This window comes from Silurus aristotelis (assembly GCF_946808225.1).
Source record: "Silurus aristotelis genome assembly, chromosome: 8".
In the NCBI taxonomy this organism is placed as follows: domain Eukaryota; kingdom Metazoa; phylum Chordata; class Actinopteri; order Siluriformes; family Siluridae; genus Silurus; species Silurus aristotelis.
Window position 1 is genome coordinate 18588510 of NC_139581.1, and position 26639 is coordinate 18615148.

At 36.8% G+C, this 26639-nt stretch overlaps 1 protein-coding gene and 1 long non-coding RNA gene across 2 annotated transcripts in view; one reads left to right on the forward strand and one right to left on the reverse strand.

Annotated features, from left to right (window-relative positions):
- The window catches only part of LOC310730582 (uncharacterized protein), a 91100-nt gene extending 79437 nt beyond the window's left edge, over positions 1 to 11663 (forward strand). Inside the window, 4 exon segments of the mRNA XM_083549597.1 lie at positions 10788 to 10869; positions 10973 to 11041; positions 11171 to 11276; positions 11372 to 11663. Coding sequence (XP_083405723.1) covers positions 10788 to 10869; positions 10973 to 11041; positions 11171 to 11276; positions 11372 to 11412 — 298 coding nt within the window. The 3' untranslated portion in view covers positions 11413 to 11663.
- Positions 11664 to 23361: 11698 nt separating this feature from the next.
- Positions 23362 to 26639, reverse strand: part of LOC310730451 — a 3787-nt gene continuing 509 nt past the window's right edge. The window contains exons 1-2 of the long non-coding RNA XR_014534838.1: positions 26313 to 26639; positions 23362 to 24436 (exon numbers count right to left, since the gene is read on the reverse strand). The exon at positions 26313 to 26639 is cut by the window's right edge and continues 509 nt beyond it. This is a non-coding gene — a long non-coding RNA (uncharacterized lncRNA). The remainder of the gene's footprint in view (positions 24437 to 26312) is intronic.

Here is a 26639-nt window from a genome sequence, read left to right on the forward strand (position 1 = left end):
TGGATGCTATTTGGAGTTCAGAACTGTTAGGGGCAATGATTTAACCCCTGGATGACTTGACTGATACCATTATGTCTTAAGAAAATTGTCCTTAAGACTGATTGAAAGTGTGTTTGGTTATAATGGCCAGGGTTTGGTGGGTGGGTGCTTGGACTACTTGGAAAGGGTGCATGGTTATGCCCAAATAGCATTTGTTGATTAACAAATCCAAGTGGTTAGACCTAAGGTAAGAACCCTGAATCTGGCCACGTTATCTGGCTATCAGCATATGCAAGATGGATTTATTGACAAACCATGCAACACTCCGCTGTTACAGCATACCTAATTCAGGCCAGTGTACTGTCCAGGCTGTTTTTCTTGGAATGCTATTGAGTAACGATTACATTTAGATTTTCTAAATTTAAATAGATCTACTAACATTTTCTATACATCGCAACAGGACATCAGGGCTGGACCATTTACTGTGAAACTGTTAATGACCAATACAATAAATACAAATAAAATAATGCCAATATACTAAACACTGCAAATTACAGGTTCTTGAAAGAAACAGTGAAACCGTTATACTCTTGATCATTATAGCAATATAGAACTGTATTAATAAGTACAATAATAATGTGGTTTGTGGTTTTGGTTATTTTCATTGCATAAACAGTTAAAGAAGTTTACTTTTTTCCATGGTTACAAGGTGCTTGTTTGTGTGATAAATTTGTTAATTTGTGATATTTAATAACTAATATCTAAGTTGAGCTTTTTCTCCCATAGATTTTTGACTTGTTGCCAGTAACATCTGTGTCAGGTTATCCCTACTTGGTTGACGATCAACTGGAATGCTTGCATGTTAAACCCCAACATGATGTATGTATTGGTCATGATTACAGTACCATCTTTAATCTTGCAGGCAACAGTGATAACATAATTGTGTTTTTAAAGGTAGTACATGGCATACCTTATAATAATAATGTTTATTAACTATATCTTCTATAGATATTTCCTTTGCTGTCAGGGACATCAGAATCAAATGATGGTGTTAGGGAATACAGGCATGTTAACTATCTGCAAGATGAACAGATTGACAAAGCTTACAATGCAATTAAGGTAAATAAAACCTAGATTGTTTGTCAAAAGTCAAAACTGGTATTGTAATTACTGTATGTGCATATATGTATGTATATGTGTGTGTGTAATATATATATATATATATATATATATATATATATATATATATATATATATATATATATATATATATATATACATACACAGTATTTTGTGAGTACACCCTGCACATTTAACCATTGTAATATATCTTCTCGAGGGACAATACTATAGAAATGATCTGTATTTTATATGATATATTTTAAAGTAGTTAATGTGTAGTTTGTATAGAATATTTTCAGAGATTATTGTCTAAATAACTGGCAACAAAGGTGAGTACACTCTAAGTGAACACATCAAAACTCTGTCCAAAGTGTCAATATTAACATTGTTATCTAGCACTGCCTTAATACTCCTGGGCATATAATTTACCAGAGCTGCACAGATTGTTGCCAAGATCCTTTTCCACTCTTTCATAATGACATCACGGAGTTGCTGGATGTTAGACACATGGTGCTTCTCCACCTTCTGCTTGGGTATACACCACAGATGCTCTAATAGGGTTCAAGTCTGGAGACATACTTAGCCACTCCATCAACTTTACCTTCAGCTTCCTCACCAAGGCAGTTGTCATCTTGGCGGTGTGTTTGGGGTCGGTATTATATTGGAAAACTGCCATTCGGCCCAGTTTCTGAAAGGAGGGCATCATGTTCTGCCTCAGAATTTCACAGTACATGTTGGTATCCATGTTTCCCTCAATGAACCGCAGCTCTCTAGTACCAGAAGCACTCTTGTAGCCCCAGACCATGATGCTACCACCCCTATGCTTGACCGTATGCAAGACAAAAACTTTTTGCAACTCCTCACCAGGGTGTCGCCACATATGCTGAACATCATCATCTGAGCAAAACAAGTTTATCTTAGTCTCATCAGACCACAAAACATGGTTTCAGTAATTTATGCTCTTGGACTTCCTTCTAGTATGACGGCCATGCAAACCGAATTGCTGCAGTGTGCGGCCTGTGGTCTGAGCACTGACAAGCGGACTTTCCGATTCTGCAACCTATTTTTATAGGACAGTAAATCAAAATATATCCAAGTTTAATTTCTATAGTACTGCCCCTGAGAAGATTTACTAAAATAGTTGCTGAAATGTGAGGGTTGTACTCACCTTGGTGAGATACTGAACATTTAATTATATCATATCTATTGACAGGGAGTTGGGTTGAAGATGATAACAAACTTGGCTGTTCGAGCACCTCACTGTTTGATATACAGAGGTCTGCGGTATGATCGCACAGATAGACATAGGGGTACTTATACATACATAAATTATATTGAATATTGCAACTTTAAATTCTTACTTATACATTTTGTATAATAAATTATATGTTATAGCTAAATGTATTGCAATTATAACATTACTGTGTATCGAGTGTTATGAAACATTGTTTTCACTGCTGTTGCATCACTTTTAAGAGGTCTAAAATGTTACTGTATAAAGTATGCTAATTATTTGTTTTTGTTTACTTTCAGAATTTCTATATTATGATTACGTAGTTGGAAAGTCATCACCAAATTTTGGATTCACAAAGACAGTTCGCAAATTTTTCCCAGAAACATGGATTTGGCAGCTTTCGGAAGTGGGGTTAGTGAATCTGAATATCACTTCATGTTGTTTATTTATAGAGCTGTAGCTAAATATTAATGTAGGCCAAGCAGGATCAGACTAGTTATGTCAAAACAAAATGAAAAAAATCACAGGGGTGAAAGGTTTTACTTTTATGTAGGTCTTTAAATAACATTTGCTGAAGTTTGTGGAAAGGGTTTGTCATTACTACCACACAAAAAGACCATGATGTTGAGGCATATGAAAATACATATTTCATGAGAAATTTTATTCACCAAGAACAAGACAGGGATAGTAACAACCTGAACTAAAACAAAATGCACATGGCCTTAAAAACAATAACAAAACAAAGAAGCAGTGCATTTTTGCAGGGCTGACAGTCTGAAAGTGTGTTAAGAGCTAAAGTGAGACCTGAGATGTGCAGTCCATGCTAATAATAGAAAAAAAATTGTGTATCAGCTAAGCAGATTTATGAAGTAATGCGGGTTGATGCTGAAGCCATCTTTGGATTCCCCAGAGTTTAGCCAGGCAGGATGTGGGAGCCTAGAAACCAAGCCATCAAGTGACCAGAACTGGGAATGAGCCAGTACCCTGACTGCCTTGTTTGCAGCATCAGGCTGCAGAAACACAAATTTAATTTACCTAGTTAAAATTTCAATTTAATGCTTAATTATCCTCATCTTGGCAGGAAGCAGTGTGAAGGATATAAAGGTGGAGTGGAATGAGCCTCAGGAATATTATTGAAAATGGAAATATGTAAGATTTACATTAACAAAGGAAAAAAAAAATTGTCCAGTTAAACAATGCCCATGTCTGGTTAAAAACAGACAAAAATAGATCTGAATGTTTTGAATATGAAACACATTTAGATAATGGCATTTTGTCACATTTGTATAATTTACTTGAGTAGAATCTTTTAAAAATTAAACGAAAGAATGACATTAACAAATGAAAATCAATCTACTGTTTATATTAAAGTGTTTCTACATTTATATGTTTATGTTCACATTGATTTTCACAGAGACTCTGGATCAGTAGAGCTTCCTGTCACTGTTCCTGACACCATCACTACTTGGGAGACAGAGGCTTTCTGTGTGTCCTCTATAGGTCTGGGACTGGCTCCTCCTGTTCAGCTCACTGTATTTCAGCCATTCTTCCTGGAGCTCTCATTGCCCTACTCTATTATTCGAGGAGAGGTTTTTGAGTTGAAGGCCACTGTCTTCAATTACCTTTCCAAATGTATTATGGTACTGTCTTCGTAAATATTGTTTTGTCTTCGTAAATATTGACATAAAATCTGCAGTAAATTAATTATATGTGCCTCATCGATAGGTTAAAATGACTCCAGCAGCTTCCACAGACTACACTCTGGAACCTTTTCCTCAAGATGAGTATTTATCGTGCCTGTGTGCAAATGGAAGAAAAACTTTCAAATGGACTCTGATTCCCATTGTTCTTGGTAAGTCCTACATTTTTTAACTCATATATGGAGGTCTTTGTTTTTGCCAGTGCAAGTGCAATTTGATGGTTATTCATTTTTGGCTATATTAATTATTTTTTTATTTATTAGCTGATTGGAAACTATTGTGTATTAATAATTTGGTTGGAACCAAATACAGTTGTTTTTGAAACCCAGTTTGGTATATCCTGATTTTCTGGGAGCTTCTTTGAGCAGCTAACTACTAAACTAATTATAAAATAGATACTTGCATGGAACTGTATTTTTTCCTATATTCCAACCCATTCTAGGTGGAATTTTGACCTCTCTGCTTCTAAAGGAAATCTTAAGATTTCAGTCATGCTCTCTCATGCAGGTATATTTTAATGCATTGTTCTCAATATTCGAAACTGTTAATATGCTACAGGAGTCGTTAAAGTGACGGTGAGTGCAGAAGCAGAACAATCTCAGACTTTGTGTGACAATGAGATTGTGAGTGTTCCAGAGAGAGGCCGCATTGACACGGTTACACGAAGCCTGATTGTACAGGTGGGTGTCTTAACACTAAATTTGTGCAACTCCTATTTATTAGGCTATAATTTAACAATACATTTTCCCCGTAGGCTGAAGGAACTGAAATGATGAAGAGTCAGAGCTGGTTATTATGCCCCCAAGGTTAGACTTGTAGATATATTTTCCCTTTTGATTCTAATCTAATTAGTTACACAAACAAACTTGTGTCAGTTTAAAAGTGACATTTAACATTCTACTGCTCTATACTACTTGATAAAGATTAAAATGCCTTTTATCACACTTACAGGGAACAGTGTTTTAGAGGAGTTGCAGCTCATTCTTCCTGAGAACATAATACAAGGGTCAGCACGAGCTTCGGTTTCAGTACTTGGTAAGACGGATACTGTTATGGTTTAAAATGAATTTTGCAACAAAAAGTTTTTTTTTTTTTTTTTTTTTTTTCAAGATTACCCTCAAATGGTTATTTTTTGGTAATCTGTTGGTTTGGCTTTGGGACCATTTTAAATTTTCCTTCATCAAGGTTTTACATTCCCCTTTTCTAATGGAAACACCAAGGTAGTTGAGATCCGCTAGAGCCAGACAGCTGTTTGTGGTGGTTGACATCAAACGTGCTTCTATGTCCACAGGATTGCATTCAGTATTAAATTACAGCTCCATGGACCCCAAATGGGAGAATCCATTACCTGTAGCATGTAGAGTAGTCAGTGAATTAGTTAGAATTAGCTCATGTACATGGAGCAAAAATTGCAGACAGTTTTTGGCCTTATTTCAAATATGTATACTCTAACCTGGCTTTGGGCTAAGAACAATAGAGCAAGCACTTACAGATTTTAACAGTTTGCTCATAGCTTCTTAACTAGTTCATAACTAGTCTTTTGGTTTATAGAAACAAAATATACAAACACTGTTAATGCTACTACAGCTAGCTACTTAGCTTGTGATGTGTGTGAATTGGGCAGATCAGCAGATTTACATAGACTTGTTTATTATCATGTACTGACTAAGTGAATTCTCCTGGAACTTATTACAGTTGTAGATTGATCCATTTTATAATGATTTTGTGATGTATAAAATGTGTAACAACAATGCAAATATACGCAGAAAAAGGTAACAGAATTCCAAATGTTTACTTGCTTTTTAGTATGAATTAAAATTAGTGGCCCCAGCTGGCTGGCAGACGTGACTGGGAGTGGTTCATCTTTGTCAGTATAAAGGGAGCGGCACAAGGTCACACTGGCATTCAAAAACCTCTTCCAACTCTTAGTCCAGCTAAACATTCCATCACCGACTGTGAAAGTGAAAACTGAAAATGTGAGACACCTCATTCAAGTATACCCAGAGATCCAGGTTGCTAAAACCTGGAAGGACAATTTTTTTTTAAACTGCCATTTCAGGAAAGACCTGCTCTTTCTATATAGTGGTTGAGAAGGAGGGCCTTAAATCCTTAAATAGCCTTAAATAGAGCCACTTCAGTGCCGTGAAGCCAATCTAGATGCTAACCGCATACCAAGCAGAGCTCCAGGATAAGGTTTCAGCCACAGTAAAAGCTTGCCACCTCCCAGCTTACACCCCCAGGTGGCAGAGAACACATGCTAGTGCAGCAGGTGGGAGTGGAATTCCAGAACAGACCTATCTGCCTGTTAAAGACGGCTGGCCCCTGTGTTATCATACAATGGTCAGGGAGTGAGGAAAAAGAAGAAGGCAGCCTGATGGGAAATCTGATTAATCTGTGTTCTCTAACTCTCCTACACCATAATTTATGCTCAAGGTCATTCAATAGTTCCTCTACAATTGTCCTCCAGCCTTTGGTTTAGCAGAGCAACACATGCTGAACAGACTCTATTTAAGGGGTAGCAGTACAACATATTTGTTAGGCTGTGAACTGGTCATTGCTGCACACATTTGCAGAGTTTTTTAATTGTATGTCACAGCAGAAACTTTGGAAAATGCTGTATTAAATGTAGTGTCATATGTCCAACTGTACTTATTCAACCCCATGAATGCAGAGAATAGGATATTCCATAGTGAGACAGAAACATATCCATGAGAGAGAATAATAAGTTGCTTGCATAACCTCAGTTCTCTGATAGCATTAAGTAAAGTGTCTCAACAGATGAACCCCCTGCAATGTGAAGCAAGGAAGAGATGTGCTTGTTTTTAATGCTAGTGTGGCTTTGTGTGGCTTTCTTTAAATTGAAGTTAAGCCACATCTGATTTGACATCTGATGTCACATTTACCAGACAATACGGGCTGGGGTCATGTGATAGAGCTTCTGAAGTGTACAAGAAAAGATCTGGGTTAAGCATGTAACCTGTTGTTTTTGTCAGTTATAGTATGTACCATTATTGCATTCTTTTGTAGGAGACATGCTTGGCCGTGCGTTGAAACATCTGGATGGGCTGCTAAAGATGCCTTATGGTTGTGGAGAACAAAACATTGCACTTCTCGCCCCCAATATCTACATTCTACAGTATCTAGAGAACACAAAGCAGCTCACTGCAGAAAATCGTGAGAGGGCTACTGGTTTCCTTAAGAGTGGTCAGTGAGATTATCTTTCTCTTTTTAATGTTACAGATCAAGACTGGCCAACTAAAATTGACTTCCTGAATTAACCAGGATAACATTCTTTACCTTTACACAGGATACCAGAGGCAACTTAACTATAAACATATAAATGGTGCATATAGTACATTTGGCAGGGGAGAGGGGAACACATGGTAAGAATATTTTAAAGCATACAATTTGGAAAACAGGTAATGTTAATGACAAGTAATTATCCAGACAAAAATTCTTTGTAGGTTTTTCTTTATGATTGTTTTTTTTTAAATTATTATTCTGTTATGTACAAAATGTTTTTAAATGTAAAAATACATTTCAACCACCAGGTTAACTGCATTTGTCTTGAGGACATTTGGCAAAGCACAAGGTTACATCTTTATTGATCCAGAAAGCATTGACAGTGCAAAGAAATGGCTGCTAAGTATGCAAAGATCAGATGGCTGTTTTATACAACAGGGAAGTCTCTTTAATAACAGAATGAAGGTATGTTTGTGTGTATACTAAGGAAGATTATACTTCAGAACCCATTTCTAAATGAATTCAATGAATTTCCTTTTTATGTACTGTATTCCAGGGTGGTGTAAATGATGATGTGACCATTACTGCTTATATCATTGCATCGTTTCTTGAATTGGGCATTACAGTGCAGGTAAGAGTATGATTTTAAATTTAGCGAGACTTCCAGTAGCATACTTATCTAATATAATTGGCTTTATGCCCAAACAAGTAATGTTTAAAATGGGCCTGAAAGAACATCTGCAGCTGTATTGTGTTTTTTTGTTTTTGTTTGTATAAGTCCTGCCAAATCACTGTTTTCTTCAACACAGTAATGAATTATGTTTTAATTGCAGGATCCTGTTGTGAATAATGGACTCTTGTGTCTAAAATCTTTTGTTGATAAACTGGAAAACACCTACACCACTGCACTGTTGGCCTACACTTTCAGCTTGGCTGGAGAGAATGAAATTCGAAAGCAGTTACTAAAAAAGTTGGATAATGTCGTAGTTCAAGGAGGTACTGAATGGTTGGATAAATCTTTATTATAGCATTTATGTGAGTCAGACATTTTTGCATTATTTTGTGAGTAATACACATTCATTAATTAACTACAGTATAACAAGTATAATAATTTACCATTTGGGGCACAAGATATAATCATCTGCTGCTTTAATGGTCTTGTTTTTATAGCACTGTTTGTCACCTCATAACTATCACATTTGTCAAATATACAGCAAAAAAAAGCAAATCCTTTTCTAGTTTAAGGAGAGATGTTTTATACAGTAGCTAGCTTTATCTTTTTTCAGTTAAACTGTAATCAAAAGCACAACGTTCAATGTAAATATTCAGCGCAATATTGTTTCCCTTTACTAGTTTTGACGGTGTAATTGATTTCATGGTTATTATATTGTTAAATCACAAAATTAAGTTTAAAAAATGTAAGTCACTGCCACTGAAACAAGCGGTCATTAGGCAGCATTCATCTTAATAAACACAAGAATCTTGTGAGCTCAGAAACACCATAATGTCCAGATTACCATGGAATTATGGAGGGTGACAGGAATAATTATTTTCCTCTTGATTAAATTAACTCTTTAGCTCAGGTGTACAGATCAAGCATACCTTCCAGGAGGTAACTGTGGTAGTCATTAATCAAAAGAAACTTTCAGTAAAGTAATTAAAATATACAATCAACTGATAAGAAAAACAGGAAAAATACAATAAATTACCTCAAAATGTACATTAACATCCTATAGACTAATTAAAACAAAGATCAACCTGTATCAGAATAAGAGGAAAAAGCAACCATGGAGAATGGGTGAAACTGCTCATAATCTTGTGCATGACTGCAAATGGTTCCACTGTATATGTTGATGTGCATGTTGGCAAAAGAAGCTGGATGAATTCTTAAGTGTATATGGCTAGTTTGAAAGCAGCCCAAGACTTGTTCAACGGTAAGTGGAATGGTCTACAATGGCCAAGTCAATCACCTAACCTAAATGCAGTCGAGCATGCATTTCCTATACTAAAGGCAAAATGTCCAAGAAAAAGCAGAAACTGCTTAACAACAGGAACATTTCATAATAAAATTAATTTCAACTCGTAAAATATACTTTTTTAACATGACTACATATGTAATAATAATCTGTAATTGTAGATGGTCGTCTTCACTGGTCTCAGTCAGCATCAGATGACTCTGACTCATTGTCAGTGGAAATCAGTTCCTACGTGCTGTTAGCAGTTCTCACTACAGGTGAACTCACTGCTGCTGATTTGGGATATGCTAATAGGATAGTCAGCTGGCTGGTGAAGCAGCAAAATCCTTATGGAGGCTTTTCATCCACTCAGGTACTCAATTAAACTACAATCCTTCTTTAACCTGTTTAAAACAATAGTTACATGTTTGTTTTTTTTACTTTTTCGATCAGGACACAGTTGTGGCCCTCCAGGCTCTGGCGCTTTACTCCACTAAGGTGTTCAGCTCAGACGGCTCTAGCACAGTAACTGTAACATCAGCAGATGGAGACAGTCACAACTTTGATGTGAACCAGAACAATAAGTTACTGTACCAAGAAAGATCACTGCAGGATGTTCCTGGGAAATACAGCATTGATGTGAAGGGGTCATCCTGTGTGTCAGTGCAGGTCAGTGCATATTTCTAATAATCCTAAAAAACGTTTTCTTTTATTAAATGCAGTTCTGTAACTGCTTATAACCAATAGGGGCTTGCGTTTAGATAGCTGGACGTATGCGGTGCAGTGGCATGGTGTTACTTTATTGGTTATTTATTCTACATCAATCTTCACAGTGGGCTATGCACTGCATCATAATAAACAAACTTCCCAAATCTTACCCTTTAGTCCTAGGGTGAATCAGTTCTTCACATTTTCTTCAGCAAATTGCATTATGCATTCATGTTACTAACTACATGATATTGTATTAAGAACTTGGCATGTCAGCATTACCCAGGTGTTTTAACCCTGGTTGTTAATCATTGTTCACAGAACCACAGTTACATATAGATATGTTTTAGAGAAAGAAAAATATAGTCCTTCGAATCAAAAGAAAAAAAAATGTTGTTTCGCTAATTTTTCTTAATAAATATATTTTTGTTGTTTTTTTAATCCACATTTTCAGACAGCCCTTTTCTTCAATGTCCCCACACCTACTAAAACCAGTACACTAAGCATCATGGCTAAGACTGAGGGAAACTGCACAGTATCTTTTAAACAAACTTTGTCCCTCAAATTCACAATCACGTAAGTGTGAATATGTTAACTTACTATATGTTTTTCTTAACCCACAAAATTAAAACTGGTAAATAAAATAGAGCGTTAGTTTTTAAGTCATCAACAGTACATATAAGTTAACTGCTACAAATAGTTCAAATATATTAATACCTGTAGTGGACTAAGGTCTATTAATGATTAATTACTAAATGTCCTCATAAGACATGTCCTTCATTTAAAAGGATGATAGGTATCATCACTGTTATAAATAAAAGTTATTGAGTAATTGTTTTTCTCCAGATATAACGGGGCACTAAACAGCACTAACATGATCATTATGGACATAAAACTCTTATCAGGGTTCACAGCAGATCCTGCTGAAGTAAGAAGTAGAAGTGTTGCTACTGTTTCTGTACTATACCTCTTGTTTAAATAAATCAAAGGGTTAATGAACCAATAGAATAATTTTTACATTGTTTCTGTAGCTGAAAAAAGGCATTTTGGTGGAACGAGTTGATTCCAGAGATGATCATCTTATCATGTACATCAAAGAGGTGAAAGGACATAGCTTAAGAGTCTTTGTGACCTTACTGAGTACTGTTATCCTCTATAAGAAATGTGTTTGCTTTATTACACACAATTATGATTGTGTTTATAATATATATCTGATATATATCTAACAGCTTACAAAGAATACTCCTATCAACTATGAGCTACACATGAAACAGGTGCTTCCTGTCAAAAATCTCAAGCCAGCAGTGATCAAAGTTTATGATTACTACCAAACAAGTAAGAATTTTCCTAAGTGATATTATTTAATAATTTACATTATGGAATAATCAGTTACTAATCTGCTTTCATTTACTCATTTCAAATCATTTCAGGTGACAAGTCTGAGACGGAGTACACCTCTCCCTGTGTGTAGGATTTAAACATTGCATTTGAAGATGCAGAAAATCCTTTGTCTATCTGCTTTATACTGACTTTATTCTCTGTTTTAGGTGTTGAGATCAACATAAACCCACAATACACACGATAGTTTTGTTGAAGCTGCTGACAGAATAATCATAGTAAATAATGTGAATCAGATTTCTTCTAGTAAAGCTTTAGGATTCACTAAATAAGTGACTAACCTAACATGGCTTAATAGAAAATAAAAGAACATGAAGCATTAAATGTCATTGTGTCATAAGTATATACACTATGGAAATGTACAAACAAATATGAAAGGTTCTGTGTAATTTAATTCTACTGTATAGTGCTTTTTTCATTGCCATAAATCAGCTTTGCAGAAATAAATAATAATAGATAAAACCATATTTTCTAAATGAATGCAATTGTTCCTTAAGGTTTGTTTATTAAGGTTTATTAGTAAAGTAAAGTAAAAAACAGTTTTCGCCTAATTGGTTGCCTAGTTTTCAGAACTTATATCATTGCTCCTGACTGAAGGTCATTAATCAGAATAACTTTCACTTTAATCATAAATTGGTTACAGAATCACACATTATCAGAGTGAGCATTGTAACCTGTTTAATAGCATGCCACATGATTATGAGTACTGCATATTACTACTCAAATTCAGATGTGGCTCAATATACTATTCTTACTTTTTTATTTTTATTGTCCAAAATGGCTTTGAGTTTACTGAGCATCTTCTTTTCCACCACCACCTCAAAACTGTCTAGTAAACAGCATAGAATGAGACTGCCTTCTTGATCAGTTTGTTGAGCTTTTTTGCATCTCTAGTTCTAATGCTTCATTCCCTACAAACTGACATCCACAGACAGGAAAAACATCATTTTACTACAAGCATTAAAGCTTGCTCAAAAAGTGGAGTCTGCACTTCTCTTTTCTGTACAGTTTCTTAGTTGACCATCCTGTAAAGTTTATTGTCTAGATTGATGCGAAGGCTTGTTATGCTGCTTTTCCTCTTGTAGTCCACCATTATCTTTTTGATCTTTGCCACATTGAGAAGTAGATTTTTCTGCACCATTGCAAAAGGCTTGTACTTTCACTCCTGTTCACCACTGATGAACCCAACAAACTGTGTTTGTGAACTGCAGACAAAGATTGTTTTACTGGTGAAATCATTGTGAGGCTTTGGTCTGTAAAGTGATTTGTACCTCAGGATTCACCTGTGAGGATAATAATCAAATAATTGCCCAATACAAGTGGAAATAATTTCCTTATTCCAAACCTGTAATTCTTTAATTTTTTTACAATAATGTTTTTTTTTTAAACTAAAATGTAATATGCTAGGGCTTCAATTCTGGTTGAGATATGTGCAAAAGAGAAACATGTTTCAGCTTAAGATAACACTGTTACATGTTTCTGAAGGTTCATTTTCATCTTCATTTCATCTTCTCCCGCTTATCCGTAATTCGGGGTCGCGGGGGTAGCAGTCTAAGCAGATTCCCCAGACACTTCTCCATGTCCAGGGATCGGGCTGTCAAGGCCACCGCCTTCGACTGCTGCCCAATCCTCTCAGCACCGTTCCCTTGCGGTCCCTCCTGCAGGTGGTGAGCACACGGGAAGGCGGCCCCACGTCGCTCCGACGTCACGGTCCTTGATTTATTTTTCTCGTAAGGGTCCCCTGGAGCATAGAGGGTTAAGGGCCTTGCTCAAGGGCCCAAGAGTGGCAGCATGGCGATACCGGGGCTTGAACCCCCGACCTTCCGATCAGTAACCCAGCGCCTTAACCGCTGGAGCCACCACTCCCCCTTCTGAAGGTGTTACTGTAAAACTACACACAAGCATCAAACAGAGCAGGTGTAATAATAAAGCAGGGGAACCCAAGCTTTTTTTTTTATGAATGGCCAAAAATCTGTCTTTCTTGAGGTCTCTGGGCCAAATGTAAATGTTGTATTATACCAAACATATTAATATGAATCCTGCCATGATTAATCTTATTTATGATTTCATATTTTTTCAAATTAATACATAAAAATATGACTACATTTTATTAACTAATGTAATTTTGTTTTTAAATTTGTAGTTCAGTAAAAGGTCACAGACAATTTTAACCAAACCAATTTATTGTACAATAGAGTTTAATACAGCTCTCTAATCAAAGACATGAAGAAGGTCAAAAAAGCTTTTTCAGAATTATTTTCCAAATACTATTTTTCCCTTTATTTCCTCTTCTGATATATGTCATGGGGACTCAAATCCAGAGGTATGAAGTAACGAAGTACTGTACTTAAGAAGATTCTGGTATCAGTAAAATAACTTTTTACTTTCACTTATAACATTTTTGACACAAATATCTGTACTCTCTACTTCTTAAATTTTCAAACCAGACTTGTTACTATATGAATATGAATATCATCAATGTTTTCTCTTTTCACTGCATGCTGTTTTCAGCCCATCAACCTATGTCTTGCCATTGCATAGCTTTTTTTAATCTACCATTGCTGTATCACTTCCTGGCTATCATGCAGCAGGTGTAGGCTAGTTTACAAAGCTAACAATGAGCAAGGCAGAATGCAACAAGAAGTATGGGGCTAATGTGGATAAGACAGAGGGAGTCAGCGATGTAAACATGACTGAGAACAGAGACATTTCTGATCATCATCATCTTTTCTCTGCTCGTGCTGTGGTGGTTATTCAACCTGGATACATTCATTAAGTAACAAAGTTTGAAATTAGTTTTGTATAATATATTTAATAGGGCTCTCAAAATGTGTTAATGCTTTTTTTTTTATTTTTTTTTTATTAAAGATATAAATAAATATAAAACAGGTGAAATTAAAGCATTCAACAAGACACACATTATTCAAGACATCCAATTGTGACATTTCTGGCTGTAACAGAAGAGCTTGGCGAGATGATGTTTGCAGATTTCCTCAAATCAAACTGGAGGTGGACACTTAATGGTTTAGGGTTGTTTTGCAGCAGGGAATTTTGGAGACTTATTCTGGGTAAAAGGAACCAACATTGCTACCATTCCATGCAACACCATGTAATCCTGTCTGAATTGTGGCTAATAAGAACCAACTTCACCACAACCAGAGGTGTAAATAGTAGCTAAAAATCATACTTGAGTAAAAATATAGATACATTACTGCAAACGTACTCTATTAAAACTGATTTTCAATCCTCCGGTTCTCATATCTCCAATTCTCCGGTAAGTAAAGTGGTTTTAAAACAGCTCGAGAGGAGGAGAGACATTTTTAGTGTAGAATCGTTTAATGATCTACTGTTTGTGTAATTTTAGATTAGTCGGTAAACAGGCAGGCATGCACGTGTAGGGTGCCTGAAAGAGCCTGCCAGCTACTGTCTTGCTGTTTCACTGCCTTGCCGTGGCTAACTTCCAGTGGTTCCAGTTTCAGGTTGCTGTCTTGCTGCCTTGCCATGGCCAAATTTCCAGTTGTTCCAGTTTCAATGCTGGCACGTTGCTATATTCTCGACTATCAATCTTTGTACTCTTTGTTCGGCGATTTATTCCCCGTTGCTTTAGATGCTCTTCATGCTGGGCCGGTGTAGATCTCAAGATCTCCAAATAACACTTCATGACTCTCTGCTCTCCCCTTCAGCCACTGCTCGTAACCTTGGGGTAACTATGGACAATGAACTGTCCTTCTTCCCACATGTTGCTAATGTGTCTCGTTCTTGTAGATTTCTTTTCTACAACATCCGAAGGATTCAACCATTTCTGTCCACACAGGCTGCCCAGGTGCTTGTTCATTCTCTTGTGATTTCAAGACTTGACTACTGCAACTCTCTGCTGGCAGGTCTTCCCCTGAACGCTATCCGTCCACTGCAAATGATCCAAAACGCAGCTGCATGGCTTGTGTTCAATCAGCTCAAGTTCTCCCACACCACCCCACTGCTGCGCTCCCTTCACTGGCTTCCAGTAGCTGCACGTATCAGATTAAAAACACTGATGCTTGCCTACAAGGCCAAAACTGGACCAGCGCCATCTTACCTCAGTGACCTCATCACATCTCGCACTGCACCACGCTGTCTGAGATCCTCCAGCACTGCTCGACTGGTACCTCCTTCTCTCAGAATGAGAGGTAAGTACACTTCAAGGCTCTTCTCTGTTCTGGCACCGAGGTTGTGGAATGAACTTCCCCTAGATGTCCATACAGCGAAATCCCTGATTATCTTCAAACGACGACTGAAGACCTACTTCTTCCTGAAACACTTAAATTAGCACTTACCAGGTTTGTAGAATTCTAGGGTTATATTTATATTAAGTTTGTAATCTGGCGTACCAGTGTAGATCTATTAATTACTAGAGATTTAAAGCACTTCTGTACGTCGCTCTGGATAAGGGCATCTGCTAAATGCTGCAAATGTAAATGTAAATGTAATGTATTGCCCAAACGAGCTACCAAAGCACTTGTGTGCTAGTTTGAGTGGGTTGAATGATGCTGCGTGTGTGTTTGATGTTTGTGTATATTTGATTTGTATGTTTGTGTCTTGGTTTTCTTTTCCTTATATTTTTCTTTCGTTTCAGTGTTTGTTAATCTTGGAATTTACATTGGGTTGTAAAACATCTGTCTTGCGTATATTGGAATTGCTCATTTAGGAAATTATATTATTTTTATTTATAGGATGGTTTTGTTTGGTTTGTTGGTTTGGTTGTATATTTTGTGGGAGGATTGGTTTATTATAATTTGAAGTGTGTTTTGTATTTCTTGAATTGTGCTTTATCCAATGTTGGTTTAAACAATTGTTGCCCAAGAGGAAACAAAACAACAAATTAATAACGAACAAATTTATTTTGCATTTTGTTGTCGTTGATTGTGTATATTGTAATTTTTCTTTTTTCTTTTTATTATTATTATTGTATTGATTACTGTGACAGTGTTGTGTGTGTGTGTGTGTGTGTGCGTGCGTGCGTGCGTGCGTGTGTATTTGGTGTAAGGTGGCCATGTCATTGGTCCCTACTAGAGCTCTTTGTTGTGTCATTGTATGTCAAGGTATTGTGCCCCTCATTTCATTTGGCATTTTGAAGCCTACATGTAAGGCAATTGGGTTTCCTGAGATTATTGTAAGCTGTGGGTTTTTACAGGGAAATGGTTTTATTTTTGATGTTGAGCTCCATCTTTTAAAAATCTATGTATAATAAAATTGTGACGTCTGTGGTAATTGTATATTTGCTTGTCTCTTTCCATTTAGTTGGTAGCTTGTTAATGTAGAGGTAAAGTGGTAATGTTGGCCAACTGTAGTAATCATTTGCAATCATTAAGGAGCAGGTTGGGCTCCAGCCATATATATATATATATATATATATATATATATATATATATATATATATATATATATATATATATATATATAAAAGCAAAAACAGACAACAGTTTGACAGGGAATGATGGAGAAAAGTTCTGTGGACAGATGAGTCCAAATGTGACATTACTGGCTCTAACAGAAGAGCATGAACAAAACAGATTGTTTCGATCTGGACACACAAGATTTACGCTCCGAACACAACTGCCATCAGGATGCTGAATGGACAGCGATGGCTGGTGACAAATCGAGCCCTCGGCTGCTCCTCACCATTCTCGAGGAGCCGGAGGCGCATAAAAGGAGACAAAGAGAGATGCAAGCGGGTGGTTAATTTTCCAGATGCCTCTTCTGAAGTGTATTTCTCTTTTTCCCCCCTTAGGCAGCAGCAGCAGCTCCAGCAGCAAGGACGCAAGAACCCGCCACACCCCACTGCAACTCAGCAACAGAACTCACCAGGAATTGTCCTGATCCCTCGGAGCCGTAATCTTTTAGTGCACATTTCTGCAAGCCTCCGTCACCTACTCACTCACTCAACCCCATTGTCCTCACTGTGAAATAAAGCACAATAAACTCTACTTTACACCACGTCCACGTCTACCGTCTCAGTGATCATCCTGATGCAGACGTGAGGCGCTTCAGTGTGCATACTAGAAGCAGACAAAGTAATAATGCAATCTCGAAAAGAGTGGTGGACAATAATGAAGTAAATGTAATTTGTTACTGTACTTAAGTAGCTATTTCATGTATCTGTGCTTAACTTTTAGGTATGCAAATTAAAAACTTAATTATACAGTGCCTGTTAAAAGTTTAAACAAATTCCTTTTGTTTATGAGCAATGATCTATGTAAAAGCAAAAACACACAACAAATTGACAGGGAATGCTTGGAAGAAAGTTTTGTGGACAGATGAGTCCAAATGTGACTTTTCTGGCTCTAACAGAAGAGCTTATTCTGAGTTAAAAGAACCAACATAGCTACAATTCCATGCTTTAACACCATGTACTCCTGTCTGGACTGTGGCTAATAAGAACCAACTTCACCACAACCAGAGGTGTAAAGAGTAGCTTTAATTTTACTATAATTTCTAGTGTGCATACTACAATTTTAAGTATGCATACTAGACATTTAAGTATGCATACTTTAAATGTAAGCATACCTACTAGAAAGTACAGATTTTTTATTTTAAATGTGCATACTAGAATTAGACAAAGTAATAATGCTATCTCAAAACAGCGATGGTTCCTTTTCATTTCTGAGTGGATTAAATGTAACTGGTCAAGCAGGCAGCAACCACCATCCAGGCTCAAGTTAGTGCTCTTTTTGAACTTGTTTTGATTGCCGCTTGGTGTTAACTACTTGGCACAAACATAGGGTTCAGCACATATGTGAGGCACATATGAAATCTGATTGGTTAAAGAAACAGACCCGTTACTAATATTCTCTATGGTAAAAGGGCCAGCAGTACAGACTTTGCAGGCCCTGGGCAGATTAGATTGACATGGCAGCACATAGAGGCTGAAATCTGATTGGACTAAAAATCTAACATCCACATACACGTACTGGAACCAGTGCAGCCAAGAGAAACACTACGAAATGAAAAGAAGAAACTGTTGGGAATAAATGAATACAATTTCATGGAACAAATATTAGAGACGGCTTTGCTGGCCCTGACCGCCCACCACTGCTAAAAGAAGTGTAGAATATGAAGAATATGTTTGTTTGGTCAAAATAAATCTTCATACCGTTAAATTACAGAGTTTGCTGCATTTTAACAAAAGGAGCATGAATGCCTGCAATTGAACACCTTCACCACAGCAGATGTCTGCGCAGAGTTCACAACATTATCAAGGACTCTTCACATCCCAGGCATAAACTGTTTAACCTCCTTCCATCACGAAGGAGATACAGGAACTTACGCACCAGAACCAGCAGGTTCAGGGACAGCTTTTTTCCATCCACCATTACACTACTGAACTCTACACTACACCGCTAATCACTACAAAACAAACACAAACAAAAGACTGCATATAACCTCAGTACAATACATGTACATACTACATATTATATCTTTTTTACTCCTCATTACATCCGCCCTTTTTTTTTTTTATCTATATGTATCTTTATCATTACTGTATATTCTGCCCAACATTTCACATTCATTTGTGTATATACTGATGTGTATATATATTTATAGATATATATATATATATAGTAGACTGTTTATTCAGCTTGCTAACTCCTTAAATGCCATAATCTTGTGATCTTGTAACCTTTCATTTCTGCACATTCTTCTTCAATGCCATAGCCTCAGAATCATTTCTGAACCTTTACATTTATTCACTGTACGCCTTTATATTTATTCACTGTACTCCTGAATGTCCACACACCTCTGCACTAAAATAGCCTTTATATTTATTCACTGTATATACTTTCATATATACCACTTGCTGTAAATATCCTAGATATTTATATGCAATTTTGCACGACTGCTATATTTTGCACTTCTGGTAGATGCCAAACTGCATTTCGTTGCTGTGTACCTGTACTATGCAATGACAATAAAGTTGGATCTATCTATCTATGATTGTGTCTTTAAAAAAACAAAGAAGACTAGGTGTTTCTAAAGTTTTGACAGGCACTGTAGACTTAAAATTCTAGTATGAAGAAATTAAAGTATGCATACTAAAAATTTAAGTATGCATAGCATGCATACTATAATTTCTAGTGTGCATACTACAATTTTAAGTATGCATACTAGAAATTTAGGTATGCATACTTTAAATGTAAGCATACCTGCTAGAAAGTACAGATACTAGAAATTTAAGTGTGCATACTTAAAATCGTTCTATGCATAGTAGAATTTTGAATGTGCATACTAGAATTAGACAAAGTAATAATGCAATCTCAAAAAACAGTGTTGAACAGTGATAAAGTAAATCTGATTCATTATGGTATTTATGTAGCTTTTTCATGCATCTGTACTTTATTGAAATATTTCCATTTGGGGAGACAAAAATCATGCAAAATCATTTCACAATTTCACAATCACAATTTCATAGAACAAATATTAGAATTTAGGTTGTAAATGTAGGTCAGTGCTTCTGATAGTGTTTAGGCCAGCAGAGACGGCTTTGCTGGCCCTGACCGCCCGCCACTGCTAAAAGCAGACAAAGTAATAATGCAATCTGAAAAATCAGTGATGGACAGTATTGAACTAAATGTGCTTTGGAACCGTCCTTTAGTAATTTTTTACAAGTATCTGTACATTTTAGTATGTATACTTAAATTTTAATTATGCATACTACAGATTTTATTGTGCCATGCTTACAAGTTGCATGGCAAAGTCTTTCAGATGCATTTTTGGAGAAACAAACTGTCCATGTGCCATGAGTGTGTAAAGTTGTTATTCAAATGAAGGGAGGATTTTTGTAATGAAAATATCTTTGGATAGTAAATAAATAGTTAAAAAATCATATATTGTGATTTCTGGATTTTTAGATTATGTCTCTCACAGTGGACATGCACCTACGATGACAATTTCAGACCCCTCTATGATTTCTAAGTGGGAGAACTTGCAAAATAGCAGGGTGTTCAAATACTTATTTTCCTCACTGTATGTCTTAAAAACCTCTAATTGTAGATGGTCGTCTTCACTGGTCTCAGTCAGCATCAGATAACTCTGGTGATTTTCAGTGGAAATCAGCTCCTACGTGCTGCTAGCAGTTCTCACTACAGGTGAACTCACTGCTGCTGATTTGGGATATGCCGATAGTTCATTCATTCATTTTCTCCCGCTTATCCGTAATTCGGGTCGCGGGGGCAGCAGTCTAAGCAGGCCCCCGCCTTCAACTGCTGCCCAATCCTCACAGCACCGTCCCTTACGGTCCCTCCTGCAGGTGGTGAGCCCACGGGAAGGCGGCCCCACGTCACTCCGACGTCACGGACCTTGATATTTCCCTCGTAAGGGACCCCCGGAGCGTAGAGGGTTAAGGGCCTTGCTCAAGGGCCCAAGAGTGGCAGCTCGGCGATACCGGGGCTTGAACCCCAGACCTCTCGATCGGCAACCAAGCACCTTAACCGCTGGAGCCACCACTCCCCGGATATGCCAATAGGATATAGCAAAATCCTTATGAAGGCTTTTCATCCACTCAGGTACTCAATTCAACTACAACCCTTATTTAACCTGTTCTAAACAATAGCTACGTGTTTTTCATTTTTCAATCAGGAGACAGTTGTGGCACTCCAGGCTCTGGCGCTGTACTTCACTAAGGTGTTCAGCTCAGCACAGTAGCACAGTAACTATAACATGAGCAGATTTGATGTAAACGAAAACAACAAGCTACTGTACCAAGCACTGCAGTCATTATAAACATACTTACTAAATCTAAACCTTTGGTTCCATGGTGAATTGGTTCCTTTGGTACAATTTTTCAGCAAAATGCATTATGCAGTCACTATATGATTTCAGCATTTCAGCATTACCCAGGTGTTTTAACCCTGGTTATTATTCATTGTTCACAGAGTCACAGTTCCATACAGAGCTTGCATTATGTTTGAGAAAAGAAAATACAGTCCTGTAAGATTTTTCTTTTGTGTTGAAATGAAACTCATCATACATATGAGGGTTTTGTTGAAACTACTGACCAAATAATTATATTACATGTATAAAAGATTTATTTTATTAAAGCTACAGGATTCACTGAATAAGTGACTTAATCAACATGGCTTAATAGAAAATAAAAACATGAAACTCATTAGATGCCATTGCATCATTATGTAAGTATATACACAGGTTGTTAAATTAAATGTAATTGTATAGTAATTTTTCATTGCCACAAAACAGTTTAGCAGAAAAAGATAATACCATAGATTTGAAATTCATAAATATGCTCCTTCAAGTTCAAGTCAATAGTGGCAGGAAAAAAAAAATCATCATTGGTCCTAACTAAAAGTGATTAGACCCAACACAGTGATTAGCTGTTGTACAGTGTGATTCCTTTCGGTTCAAGGAACCTCCTGTTGTCAGGACCGGGTCTCAAATACGAGTCGCTTGAGTGAAAGCTTTCAGCTTTTATAATTGTAAGAAAAATTCGACAGCGAAAGACAACTAAACTTAAACACGAAGGAAACTTAAACTTAAACTGAAACGTAAATACAGACGGAGAGCAACGAGACACAAATGACGAGACAAAAACTAAATGATGAGATAAGTAAGTAGGGAGTAGGAACGCAGAGGCGGCATCTAGTGGCGAAACACGGTAAGTCACAGGAACGCTCTTAAATTCAAATTTCATTTGTCCAAATCCTGACACCTGTACTGCTCTTTTCTACAGCAGAGCTGAATTAATTTTCTGCTGATGGAGCTCCATTGTTTTATCAATATGCCATGAATGCGATAATTGTATTGTCCAGAATGGCTTTGAGATTACTGAGTGTCCTCTTTTTCACCACCACCTCAAAACTGTCCAGTAAACAGCCAACAAGTGAGACAGCCTTTTTGATCAGTTTGCTGAGTTTTTTTGTTTTTTATCTGCAGCGTTTTTCGCTGCAAACTTCTGATGACCACAGACAGGAAGCTTTGGTCTGTAAAGTGATTTTTACCTCAGGATTTAACTGAAAGTATAGTAATCAGATAATTACACAATACAAGTATTTATTTACAGTGTTTACACTATGTTTTAAACTAAAATTTAACATGCTACAGCTTCAATTCTGGTTGAGATGTGTGCAAAAGAGAAACATGTTTCCGCTTAAGATAACACTTTACTGTTATACGTTACTAAAGGCGTTACTGTAAAACTACACACAAGCATCAAATACAGCATGTGTAATAATAAAGCAGGGGAACCCAAACGTTTTTCTATGAATGGCCAAAAATATGTCTTCCTTAAGAGCTGTGGGCCAAAAAGAAATGTTGCATTATACCAATCTTCTTCTTCATCTTTCGGCTGCTCCCATTGGGGGTCGCCACAGTGGATTATTTGTCTCCATACCCCCTGTCCTCTACATCTGCCTCTTTCAAACCCTATAACTCATGTCCCACCTCTGCACATGTCCAAACCTTCTCAATCGCGCCTCCCTCGCCTTGTCTCCAAAACGTCCTACATGCTCTGTCCCTCTGATAAACTCGTTTCTAATCCTGTCCATCCTCATCATTCCCAATGAAAATCTTAACACCTTTAGCTCTGCTACCTCCAAATCAACCTCCTGTCTTTTAGTCAATTCCACTGTCTCTAAACCATACAACATAGCAGGTCTCCCCACACTGTAAGAAAAGATACACCATATCTACTCAATAAAAATGAGGCAACAGATTACAAGCAATATTATTAAATAAATTTCACAAGGTTTTGTATTGAGTAAATATTAATTAAATGAGACCCTTAATTGTTATCCATTTAATATGAGTAGATTTGAATATAATTATAATCTAAACAAAAATATTAAGTAGATTTGAAAAAGATAAACTCCCTAATGTGTAAATAGTACTAATAAAAATTAATTTAATTCTACATATCATAATTAAGTAATCATCATCTACATTAATCTGCACATTGATTTGAATTTAATCAATGCAATTAATTAAATCTAAATATTCATTTCTTATGAATAATATAGCCCAGAAAGTACAGAACTTAAATACTCAAATAAGAATTTTATTAACAATTTTATTCACTTTTGTGCTTTAGACACATTGTAGCACATCATTGTACACTGCAACCACAGTCTCATTTCAAGCCAGAAGTTGGATCTTGCATTTCAAACCAGACATTTTGTAAAAACAAAAATAAATGACATACAGAATGGTGATGTGTCCATAAACCTGATTCCATGCTTTCTCACCTCACTTAGCCACTAAATTGGGTCAATAATGATATTAAAGAAAAATCCTCCAGAGTTCCATGTACCAAAACAAATGCATAAAAGTGTAATTTGTACGGAGTAAAAAACATTTCGTACTTTGAACTAGAAATCTCACTGAAATTCGTGGGATAAGAGTCCAAATCAGTGCTAACTTACAAACATAGCACTTTCAGATGTGCAATTCCCAAGCTCTATAGAAGCTAAACATTGTGTAGCAAAACATGTACACTGCAACTACAGTCTCATTTTCAAGCCAGAAGTTTTCTCACACATTTTAAACCAGAACTTTGAAAAGGACAATATGCTAATACTCCATAATGGCATGTGCCAAAACATAAATAATAAAAGTGCAAATTGAACAGAGTAAAATACATTTGTACTTTGAACGTACAACAATTGAAATGTCACGAAATTCGTAGGACAAAACAGTGCCAACATACAAACATAGCACTTTTAAATGTGCAATTCTCAAGCTCTGTAGAAGATGAACATTGTGTAGCACAAAAGTCTGCACTGCAATACAGCCTATAAAGCCATTTCAAGCCTGAAGTTTGCTCTTGAGGGACTGGACTTTGTTTGAAATCTTTGAATCATCCAGTTCCAAGAAAAGTTTTTGGAACACCTCAAAGGTGTACTTCAGCTGTCTGGGATAATCGAAATTCAGCGTGTAGGTCAAGCCAAGGAGGACAGAGCAAGCCTTGCAATATCTCCAAGTCCTGTGATGACTTCCACGCCCTCTATGACAAGCCCAATGTTCTTTGGGCTGTTGCTTGTAGAAGCTCCAGGCTTTGGGGTCACAGTAATGGCCATTATGACTTGTTCAAGTTCCTCCAAGTTCCCAGTGTCCTGCAACATGAAATTGTTATTGTCTTAGTATAAAACTGTCAGAAATATATTGCAAGCATATCACATTACTAAAAAATAAATTTATTATTGTTTTCGTAGCTTACAAATCCCTTTTGTTAGATTTTATTTTCTCGCAGGCCTTGGTGTCAAATTGTTCTTTGTTTTGTTTTCTTCTCTATTTTGAGGTTTTTGTACAGGGTTCATGCAGGTTAAAATAAGTCAAATTTTAGACCTTTTCAAGACATTTTAAGACCATAAAGATGTTAATTTAAGACCTACACGAGGCATTACCAAAAAATTTTCAGATACATAAAATTCTGAAAAAGAATCATCATTAATTTTATTTACAGATAAAGGTCACATATCTAGATCAAGCACCTAATTGAAGAATTAAGGAAATATGGTCCTTGAATTAAGTTAATGTAAATTAAGTTCACCTACGATGAATTCTTTGATAAGATGTCCCCCTTGTTCTCCAAGGTATTCTATAAGACACCGAATAACAACCTCTCTGCTCCTCTCAATCGAAGAGTGCACTGAGTCCTGGGGAGGAATGCAACAACTGATAAGTCAATCACAAAAAAAAAAAAAAAAATGGATGATTTAGAAATGTAAACACACGACACCTATCAATTCTGATCGTACTTTACATGCCTGCTTTACTTAATGTATAAAGCTTCGTCAGACCACAAGGCAGGGCTTCATAATGGCTTTAAAGTAGAAAATGTACTGTTTATGATTTCGTGATAATCCATTAGCCCCTTCCACACAAGCACTGCAAGCCTGAAATTTTAAAGACATCACCTGAAGAAGATAAATGTGTGAACACAAATGTTCGAATCTGACATTAAATGGATTTAACCTGGACAGCTCTATAGTACAAAGTCTGTGTCATTTCTGAATTACCCCATGTGTGAATACAACAGTGAATTATCCAGAGGATTCACAGTGAGCGATTGGATGTATTAAAAAGGGTTAACCCTGTTAAAAAGGTTTTTCTTGGGAGTTTTTCCTCAGTCAATGTGAGGGTCTAAGTCCAGAGGCTGTTATCATGATGCTATGTAAAGCCCTTTGAGACAAAATGTTTGTAAAATGGGCTATACAAATAGAACTGCCTTGCCTCTGATTAATTTGTAAAACAAAAAACAGCATGGTCTGGGGTTCGAGCCCCGGTATCGCCAGGCTGCAACTCTTGGGCCCTTAAACAAGGCCCTTAACCCTCTATGCTCCGGGGGTCCCTTACGGGGGAAATATTAAGGTCCGTGACGTCGGAGTGACGTGGGGCCGCCTTCCTGTGGGCTCACCACCTGCAGGAGGGACCGTAAGGGACGGTGCTGTGAGGATTGGGCAGCAGTTGAAGGCGGGGGCCTGCTTAGACTGCTGCCCCGCGACCCGAATTACGGATAAGCGGGAGAAAATGAATGAATGAAATGAAAAAACAGCATCTTAAAAGCATGAGCTGTTATTAGTTTTTCCTTTTCTAAAATAGGGCAGCAGTTCTGGAGGACAATTGTCTATCATTCAGTTTGATGTCCTTATTCATATAATTTGGAAATCTTATGGAACAAAGCTACTTCTAATTTAGAAAATTACTGTACCTGCAGCAGTTCCATTATGATCTCCAGTCTTCTTCCAGTGCTCCACCTTTGGCAAGAAATAGCGTCAGTAGCTTGGGAGTGTACAGTACGGTTTAGCTGTAAAATGAGAGTGTTTCTGCCATTTAAATTTTAATTCCTCCCCTCCTGCTAAAGTTACGTTAGCTAACTAACTTAAGTGCTAGCTGCTAATACACTGACTTTACATGGATTTAGCTAAGTTAACTTTACATTTGCAAGTTGCAATAAAACAGTGTAACAACAGAGAGAAGTTACGTTACCTGTCTCGGGAAGACGATCTCCACACACGAGAAGTAAACCAACGGAAGTGCGTCAAGTGCCGTCTGAAATATAAGATGCTTTTCCACCGATAACCCCAAATATTGCTCTTTATGGAACCTTAAAATAATAACCCAATGTACTCATTTACGCAATTTCATAAAAACATACTGAGGATATGATATTAACACGCAAAAGACCTAGGAACCATGATAGTAAAAAGGCTAACCCACATCCTTCAAAATAAGTTTGTCTTTGATACATAAGAATTCTTCCAAAATGTATGATGCTGTGTTCATATTATAGCGCAACAACATCACACTATAGCC